Source organism: Lactuca saligna, chromosome 6 (genome assembly GCF_052625555.1).
Source record: "Lactuca saligna cultivar CGN05327 chromosome 6, ASM5262555v1, whole genome shotgun sequence".
In the NCBI taxonomy this organism is placed as follows: Eukaryota; Viridiplantae; Streptophyta; class Magnoliopsida; order Asterales; family Asteraceae; genus Lactuca; species Lactuca saligna.
This window is the reverse complement of record NC_136422.1, coordinates 151,264,198-151,273,473: the sequence shown is the minus strand read 5'-3', so window position 1 is coordinate 151,273,473 and position 9,276 is coordinate 151,264,198. Positions and strand designations below refer to the sequence as shown.

Below are 9,276 nucleotides of genomic sequence, written 5' to 3'. Positions count from 1 at the left end.
AACTTGAGTTACAACATTATGAACTAGATGTCCAAAATCACCCACAACTGAAAATTTCTTCTACAATTTTTGAGTTGTGTAGAGGCCTACATGAAATAGGAAAGTCAAGTACTTAGCCTTTGCTTGATAGATTGATTCGTCTTATATTAACTCTGCCTGTTTCTACCGCGACATCTGAAAGAGCATTTTCAGGAATGAAAATTGTGAAAACACAACTCTGAAATACCATGAATGATGATTTTCTTAAAATTTGTTTGCTTGTTAACGTCGAGAAAGAGATTGTTGACACATTTCCTACGGATGATATTACAGATGATTTTTATTCCATTAAACAAAGACGAGCACAACTTAAAGTGCCTAAGGTACTATTTCTTATGTTTATAAATTTTTTAATTTTCTAAAATGAACCATATGTATCTATGTTATAATGACTTATTTCAATATTTGTTGGTTAATGGATGAGTATGAGTCGATGCTTTGAAGATTGAGGTTAATGGAGACAAATTTTAGTTAGTTGAAAATATATGAAGATTGAAGTTAATGGAGACAAAATTTTAATTCTTTGTGATTTTTTTTTTTTAAATTTTAGACCTATTACTTTATTCGGGTATAACATTATATTTTAATATATTATTACGTTGTGATCCCCCATTAATCTTAAATCTTGGCTCCGCCCCTGTTACTAATATAGGTTTTTTCTATAAGGGTCAAAACAAAGTTAAAAACCAGGTTTATTTCCAAAAATTCAGATTTCTAATACATTTTTTATATAGCAACATAATTCATATAAAAAAAATTCGCACTGACCTGGCAGCTCGACACCAGCCAGGGGATCTGCCCCTTGAACCCCACTCCCAGGGACGCTGCCCCTTGACCCCCGTTCATTCAGGGGTTTCGCCCCTAAATGACAGTCTACTTTTAATCTTGAATAAACTTAAATAAGTGTGCACTCCGCACCTTTCTTACTTGTTTAATATTCATCAAGATTGATTTTGATCAACAAGTCAATCCATTACACTTAAATACAATTAATGAAACAAATCATCAACAAAAAACATATTATTTCACAACTATAAGCAAATAATTGTAGCCGTGCTTTTATTGATATGTTATCGTGTTTTAAACATAACGATTCATTTTAGTATATAGCATCATGTTGCAAATAATAATTATTACATCCAAAATAGTCTAACCATTTGTTTACATCCAATCACTTCGTTTTATTTGTATCTATCAAGGTAATTAATTTAATGACTTTGCGCATTAGAGTTGGTACCAACCGGTACAATAAACAGAAAGGTATTTATTTTTATGAGTTAAAAGTAATAATCCCAATCTCTAATTTACTAATGATAATAAATAAATAAATAACAAACTGTGTATCACATGAAATCATCAAAAACACTCTAATCCTTTCTCTCTTTCGTTTTTCTTCTTCTCATCCTCTTCTATTGCCTTCAACTGCAACACACACAATAACATAGCATAAAATCTTATCCACAATAACCTTATAAAAAAACAATTTAAGTGGAACTAAAACTCACTATGATGATAAGAATGCGAACAAATATAGAAATAAAGCTGACAGAAAGCAATAGAGCATCGGTCACATAATCCAATATAAACACTCTTCGTCTTGCCAACATGGCAACTCCTGAGAAACAAGCGAATACGATTGCAGTTGCCATGAACGCGTTCACCAAAATGCTGCAAATTTTAACCAAAAATATGAATCAAGAAACATGAATGTGTAATAAGTAGAGGGTTGTAAATTGTAATAGTAGGAAAGAAGAAGTCAACGAACCCTTGGTGAACATCTATGACTAAGCCAATAAGAGGACCAAGGGTGACTCCATGGAGAAGGGAAAACGTCATTAATTGTGAGAATCTTGTTTTCTAGGAATGTGAGTGGATTACAAGATGTTTTAGAATGACATGAAGATCAATATTTAAGAAATCAAGATTGATAGAATGTTAAGATTAAGATGATTGAATATACGGGAGTGGTGAGTAGTCGATAGAAGCAAACTGATGTTGCGAAGAAGGTTAGAATGCCTCTGATGTTCAATAGGAGGTGAAGAAAAGCACCAAATGCAGATGCTATGAGAGAGCAACATAGTGAGAGATAAACCTGCATTAATTACATTATAGGAAGATAGTTAAGTTACTAACACAATGGACTCCCCGATGCAAATGATGGAAATCCTAATCGTTTTTATATATTTTAATAATCATTAATAAAGAGTACTGAATTGAACGAAAACACATGTCATAGACATATGTATGGAGTGCATAAGTACTTCAAGACTTTTCAAACCAATAGTTAAAACCGAAATATAGATGTATACTAGAATTAACATAATATTCCTTGAACGAAACACTAATATTCAGAAAAATTAATTAAGGCGAATTGGATAGACCTTTTTCAGATAAGTCTTTTAGTACGGGAGAGATTTGACAGGGTGGTATCTTGGGAGAAGACGATTGTGGTTGTGGATCAAAGAACGACCAGAAGGATTCCATGGTAGTCGGAGAAATAAAATCCGACAAAATTTTGGTATTTGAATTTGGATTAGATGATTTTTAAAGGAAAAAAATGTACCATGTTTATAGAGATGTTTTGCAAAGGTAGCTAAGTAATTTTTTTTATATATTTATTTTGCATTGTATACGTAATTAAGTTATAGGGATATGGTTTCCAATTAAATCTTTTGCCTACTAAATCTACACAAATAAATTAAGAATATTCAAATACAAGTAAAAAAGGAGCAGAAATCTTTTTAATTAAATATCGGGAGCTTCAATGCCTTATAAAACAAAAGGGAAAGACTAATTCTTCATTATTCTCTTGGCATTCCCCTATCCCTAATTAATTTTGGTTAAGTTCATTATTGGCTTGCTTTTGAGAATTTCATGGAGGTCACCTCATGGTGAGCATTAGGCTGGAGGGAGTCGTGCCACACTCCCTCCTTCTACCGCAGGTTTTTACAACACCCAAGGGGTGGATAGCAGTGGAAGTGAGAGAGAAAGAAAAGAGAGAAAGAAGAGAGAGAGAGAGAGAGAGATAAAGGAATAGAGAGAGAAAGGGAGCGCTCCCAGTTATTACCGCGGTCTCCAAACTGCACTTTGAAACCGCAGGGAGGGGGCAGTGTTTCAGTGTCATGTCAGCTGAAACCGCATCCCACATCCTCCAGTCTTAGAAATCGATTGGTAAGTCCTAATCTATTTGTTATGGGCTATAGCCCGAAGATGTTATCGGCTATAGCTCAAAGATGAGAGAAGGGAAATCTTGATTTTGAATTAGGTAGTGATTTTTAATTAGGGAAATGTATTTTAGTACAATCATATGTAATTTTAAAACTAAGATGAAAAAAATAATGTTAAATTAATTAAATTATAAGTTTGGATATAAATATAAGTTTTATAGTTTGAGACAGATATACATGTAATTTTAAAATTTATAAATATATAAAAGTAACAATTAAAATTTGTGGGGATTGAAATTCTCTATATATAAATTTTAAAAAAAAAAATTCATACCAGCCACTTGATCCAATCGGACCGTGAACCGATAATGAGAGCGGTTCAATAACAACCAGTTTTATGGCAACTTTTAGATCAGATCGAACCAGACGGTTTCTTCAAAAACCAGATTGAAACAATACGATAGACCAATAAAAAACCATTTGAATTGGGTTTATTAGACTTATCTAGAGTATAAACGACTGGAAACCAACACACACAACTCTCAAATGTATACCAACACTTAACAAACCAATTTTTAAAACATTGCAAGCCCCTGTATATAAAAATTTAAAAGGATGGACCATGGACGTTTTCACTTGTATAAGTAATTTTGATTTAATATCTATGTACTGGTTTTTGCTTATAACCTAATAGTATCAAATTAATGAACCAATTAAGACTTATTTTGCTTTATGTGGCATAGTTTTTTTAGGTTAGTTGTTCAAATGGCAAGTGAGCAGCTTAGGTGTCGGCCATCATATTTTTGGTGTATCAAGTCGTTTTACAGAGTGGCACGGCAAGCAACTCAGCATGTGAGTGCTGCATGCATGTAATATAATTTAAACCCTGATAAAATGTTGAAGTTTTGATTTCAAATTCATCTAAAACAATTTTATTAAAAAAAAAAATTAATGTAATATAATTTAAAGAAATAAACACACACCCCAAAATACCTATGTCAACTGTCAAGTTTCATATTAACAATCATTTGGTTCAAGAGATTCAACATGTTAAGCTAAGAGTAGAGTCCCTTCTACATTTACTGCAAAAACTATGCTTTTTTTTGCAAGACCTAAGAAAACCTAATGTTATGATGATATAACAACGAGAATACAAGTCTCTCACGAAAGAGAAAGACCTTCAAAAGTCAGAGGCTGAGAAGGCTTTTGCCTGAGCAGCCTGTGCTTTTCAATGTCCTTGAAGCATGGCATGAAAAACTCATGCCTTAGAGCTTCTTCTGCACTTATTCTTGCTCGTGGGTTCACCATCAAACACTTATCAACAAGATCAATAAGTGATTTTGGAATTAAGAAATCCGGGCGTCTCGTATTCTGTTTACACCATTCCCGCAGCTCTACAGATGGCAATGACTTTAACTGATACAGTTCCTGCAACACAAAACATATCACACTTTACAGATTTGGTCCTTGCATTTAATTCAAAATATAAAAAAAGCCCCTATATCATACCGGTGGAAATGATGATTCACGGTCATGCAACTTTGCCACTTCCCACAAATCTTCACTTCCCCTTAACTTTGCAATCTCTTTTATATTCCTGTTTTTAAAAAAAAAATCCAAAATTTTACAAACTTAAAAAAAAAAAAAAAAAACACGGAGTTTTGCAGAGAATGAAGATCTCAAGATACTCACTGATCAGGGTCACCACCAAACGGAGTTCTTCCAATGATCAAATAAAGCAAAGTAACTCCAGCAGACCACACGTCAATTTTAGGCCCTTGGTACATCGATTTCAACAATACCTAAACAATGTATCAAAATCTTTTATCAGAATCTCATCTGTAAACATTTACAGATGACAGATGACCGGTGTATTTTTATGCACCGGTCATCTAGTGCACCAGTCAGGTAAAGTTGGGTTACCTGACTGGTGCATTTAGGGTATAAGGAGCTACCTCTGGGGCTCTGAAACCTTTTGTACCAACACACGGTCCTTCTTTCCGTTGTTTGTTTTTAAGTAATCCGGCACCGGAAACCGCGATTCCGGTGGATTGTAGTGGCATTGGAGTGAGATATATAAGCTTTTTGTTATCTGATTTTGTTGGAGGGGCAGCTACGCGTTTTCTTTTTGAAGTTATTGGTTGATGATCTGGACCTTGTAATGCTTCGTGTACTAAATTGAGAAGTTCTTTTCTCTGTGTGGAGGGAATAGGCTCCCTAAGCCTTTCTGCTGATGGAATTCTGTTGCTTGTTGCGTCTTTTGTAGAGGTTATTCCAGAAACATCTGCACCTTGGCTTTTCATCTTTATTTGATCACTCTTCTTTTTTATGTGTGTCACTTGTTCTAAAGCTTTGGAGCTTGTGTATTTTCTAGCCTTTGTAGGAGGAAGACCAAAACTTGCATCATTATTCGACTTGGATTTTTCTGTGAAAAAAAAAAGATAAATTAAATCGGTAGATTTTCTCAAATGAAGTTTAAAAAAAAAGTAAATTATTAGAGAGAACGAAAATTGAAGCTCACCTGTGGATCCGAATTTCTGATGCAAATCCTGTTAAAAAAACATTTTATGTATTGGTTAATAATTAAATACCATATTATTAAAGAAAGCTTTATCAAAGAATAATAACTTACAGTTGCAAGGTTGAAATCTATGAGATAGCCCTTGGAGGCCTTGAGAGAGAAAAGAAAATTTCCAGGTTTAACGTCTCTGTGAACTACTCCCTGAGGACAAAATCGGAAATATAATTATTTTTGATATGGTAAAATCTTCTTTGCTTAAATTAAAATAGTTACCTGTTTATGAAGACTAGAAAGTGCTCTGAATAAACAGTAGCCATACCACCGAAGTTGTTGAACATCTATTTCTCTCTTCAAGACCTAACAAAAAAAAAAAGCTTAATGATATTAACAAGAGTTAAATGCAAGAAATAGAAATATTGCCTTAATGAGGAAAAAAAAATGAAAGTACAATGCTATGTTAAAAAAATGAAGGTAGGAATAAGGGATCACCTCAGGCCTATCATGGGCAACATGCTCAAGAACAAGACAATGGGAATTGCCACTTTTGAATGAGCCTTCGTATTTAATTACAAAATTCTTACCCCTGAAATATAATTGGATTATGTATCAGTAACAGAAACAGAGAAGATCGTTTTGACTTTTGAGTAATATTTATTAAACATCCTTACCCGAATCTCTCCAGCATTTTTAATTCATTATAAACATGGTTTCTGTTAGCATTTTCATGAGGATCTGCAAAAATGTTATGCAATAATTCCAGGTCAGCATTGATTCCAGAAATATTAAGTTAACAGATTAAGCAGATAGATAAGAATTCAGCTCCTTACTTTTAACAGCAAATGTTGTTCCATCTTTTTTGCTTCTAGCCTTATAGACTGTGCCATAACCACCTGTGTATTTCATAAAGTAAAATCTCACATGAAATTAAGTTTTTTAAACTTGTAATTTTCAACTCAGTATTCATACTTGCTTTCATTACCTGAACCTTCTTCTTCCTCTACAATAAAAGAATCAAACACAGGCACTTCTCTTGGCTCCAAATTTCCCTGAAAATAAAGCACCCAAAAAGCTTTAGCTTATAAATTAAATTTATCATCAGGCTAAAACCATGATTACTAAGACTCACTTTGACAGAAGTGGCAATACACTTTTCCTTATTTTCTTTTATGTTTTCCTCTTTCCGAGTAATTTGTATCTTCTGTTCTCCAGATGGCTTTAACTTCTGCTTCATGAGAGCTGACTTCTTGTCTTTTTTACTATTCTTCTGCTCAGTAGGGGCACTTACGTCATTTCCATTGTTTGTTGTTATGGAGACTGCTGGCACTGTCAAATTTGCATCCTTTGAAACAACTGTCAACTGTTTGGTGTCATGGAGATTGTTTTCAGTATCTTGTGAGCAAACTAACTGTTCTCTATCACAAATTGGTTTCTCTTCCTCTTGTACATCATCCATTTGAGCTTCATTGATGCATGGTTTTCCTGCATCTGTTAGTGAAACTATCTTCTGTTCTTCAATTTCTTCGCAAACTGCCTTTTCCTTATTGTCAGAACAAGGTGCCATGTCATTGCAGTTCATAGTGTTTATGTTTCCAGAATTTATCTCAGGGATCATGCTTTCATGAACAGTATCATTTGGCACATTTTCAATGTTTACTTCATGGTTTGCAGAATCTAAGGTACACTTGTGTTCTCTTTCCAAAACAAGTGTTTGTCTTTCAATCCAAGTTTTCACCAGTGAGATTACCTTCTTGTTTTTATCTTCTTGGCAAGATGTTTTGCTATGCCTTTTGGTCAATGAACGTGTCACTGGTCTTTCAGTTAGATGAGATGATGATTGCAACTGAAGAGAATCTTTACGCTTTCTTGATGGCCTTTTAATAGGGCTAGGGAAACAAATGTAACCATTGAGGAAATTATTCTGGATTGCAAGCTCTTTCATGCTCAAAACTGTAGTCGACTCCTTTTCATCTTCATGTTTACAGTCGTTTAATTCATAAGTTAAGGGTTCAGCATCAAAGTTGATGAGTGATGACATATTAAATGTACCTTCAACTGGTGTATTGTCGTTAGTTATGATTAGACTCTTTGAGGTATGGTCATCAACATGGGCGTATTGCTGTTATCAAAACGAAAAATTATAAGCAATTGGATACTGACTAAAGTCAACTATTTTGGATAAAAAGAGAGTTCGAATGGTGTAAAAATCATGAACTGGAACTTTCAGAATTTGCATTAAAATAAGCAAATAGGAAGTTCGATTTCAAATCAAAAAGGTGTTAAAGTGTTAAAATTACAGTCATATACTAGGATCTACAATCAATATTTAACGAAATACACCAAAATAAACTATTTTATTGCTAGTAATGATAAATAGATACGATTATTTACAGCACGCACTGAAGATCACTTCCAGAACAATTTAAATCTAACAAGTATAAAGACAAACGAAGTACCTTTTCAAAAGCATTTGAAATCCTAACAGACATCGACAAATCCGTCTGATCAGCTTTCTCTGTTGCATAATACACCATTTTTAAAAGCATTAACAACATAAATCAAGAAAAAAAATACATCGGTTTTCCTCATAAATAGATCGTATTTTTATTACCTGAAATACTAGGCCGCGATCTTCTTCGCTTTCGAGAACACGCCAATTCAAAATCTTCCCAAGCTCTCTTGCGCTCAAAGTCCCGAGTCTTCATTTCCCAAGGAATCGAAATCTTAAAAACTCGACCTGAATTCAGCAAAAACCGCTGTAAACCTATACAAACAGCAGAAGAAACCGTAACCAGACCATCACCCGTCAACGAGAGCGGGGAGTTAGGTATAGAGCAAACGAATTCGATGAATTCCGGTGACACGTCAAGATAACTGCATCGAGATGCCAATTCAATCGAAGGAACTGGACGCCCTATGGATAGCAGAATAGCGAACAAATTCCATGATCTGCTCACTAACTCAGCGTCGGCAGTGCTAAGCTCGGTAATAACTTCACCAGGCGCGTGTGATAGCACCAGCCGACTTTCCATTGAAACTGTTCAGATCTACAATTCCGCTTGTCTGCAAAATTAGGGTTTGATGATTTTGAACGATTAGCGAGCTTGATTTCAGATCGAGGAGTGCTGGAAAGTTTTTTCCGTCATCGATTTCTAAGAATTTGCAGAGATGAGCCGAGCAGTGAGGCGCGAAAATGATATTAGAGTTAGGGTTTTGAGATTTTTGGTTGTTCAATGTTTTCCCGCCCGTTTGCTCTGATTTTAGATTTTACACATCGCCCCCTTGTCTCTCTTACGTCAATAATGCTCCCTTGCATTATAAAGTTTATACTCATTAGACCCATGTCCGATGAATCCTTACAAAAACATTTTATGTAATTTTCGATTTAAAATTAAATTATAATCGAATAGTCTTATGTTGATCAACATATCACACTTAAATTGAAAACCATTTAGATGTTAAAATTGTTGTCAAAGTGCTGAACTTTTATAACCTAATAGTATTCTTTGTAAAATCCATAATGTTATCTTATTGTAATATTACTATATTTCA

At 34.2% G+C, this 9,276-nt stretch overlaps 1 protein-coding gene across 2 annotated transcripts; it reads right to left on the bottom strand.

Annotated features, from left to right (window-relative positions):
• Positions 1–4,193: 4,193 nt before the first annotated feature.
• On the bottom strand, positions 4,194–8,925 carry LOC145001977 (Protein kinase superfamily protein). 2 transcript variants are annotated; one of them, XM_078961298.1, is made up of 15 exons: positions 8,336–8,925; positions 8,181–8,239; positions 7,774–7,843; positions 6,854–7,695; positions 6,707–6,773; positions 6,555–6,617; positions 6,396–6,459; positions 6,217–6,310; positions 6,001–6,084; positions 5,839–5,928; positions 5,728–5,755; positions 5,162–5,631; positions 4,899–5,008; positions 4,716–4,803; positions 4,194–4,634 (listed from the first exon to the last, which is right to left on the bottom strand). In XM_078961298.1, the coding sequence occupies exons 1-15, from the start codon at positions 8,754–8,756 to the stop codon at positions 4,368–4,370; spliced, it is 2,817 nt and encodes a 938-aa protein (XP_078817424.1). In that variant the 5' UTR covers positions 8,757–8,925; the 3' UTR covers positions 4,194–4,367. The 2 variants fall into 2 exon arrangements, with proteins under 2 accessions (XP_078817424.1, XP_078817423.1); XM_078961297.1 differs by having other exon boundaries at positions 6,854–7,843.
• Between the last annotated feature and the right edge of the window lie 351 nt (positions 8,926–9,276).

Bases quoted from the DNA above. Each gene is read 5' to 3' on its own strand.
- LOC145001977 (XM_078961297.1), bottom strand. From the start codon at position 8,756: ATGGAAAGTCGGCTGGTGCTATCACACGCGCCTGGTGAAGTTATTACC. The intron at 6,460-6,554 runs GTAAGGAGCTGA...ACATTTTTGCAG, and splicing joins AACAACATTTGCTGTTAAAA to ATCCTCATGAAAATGCTAAC. The intron at 4,635-4,715 runs GTATGATATAGG...TTTGTGTTGCAG, and splicing joins GTGAATCATCATTTCCACCG to GAACTGTATCAGTTAAAGTC.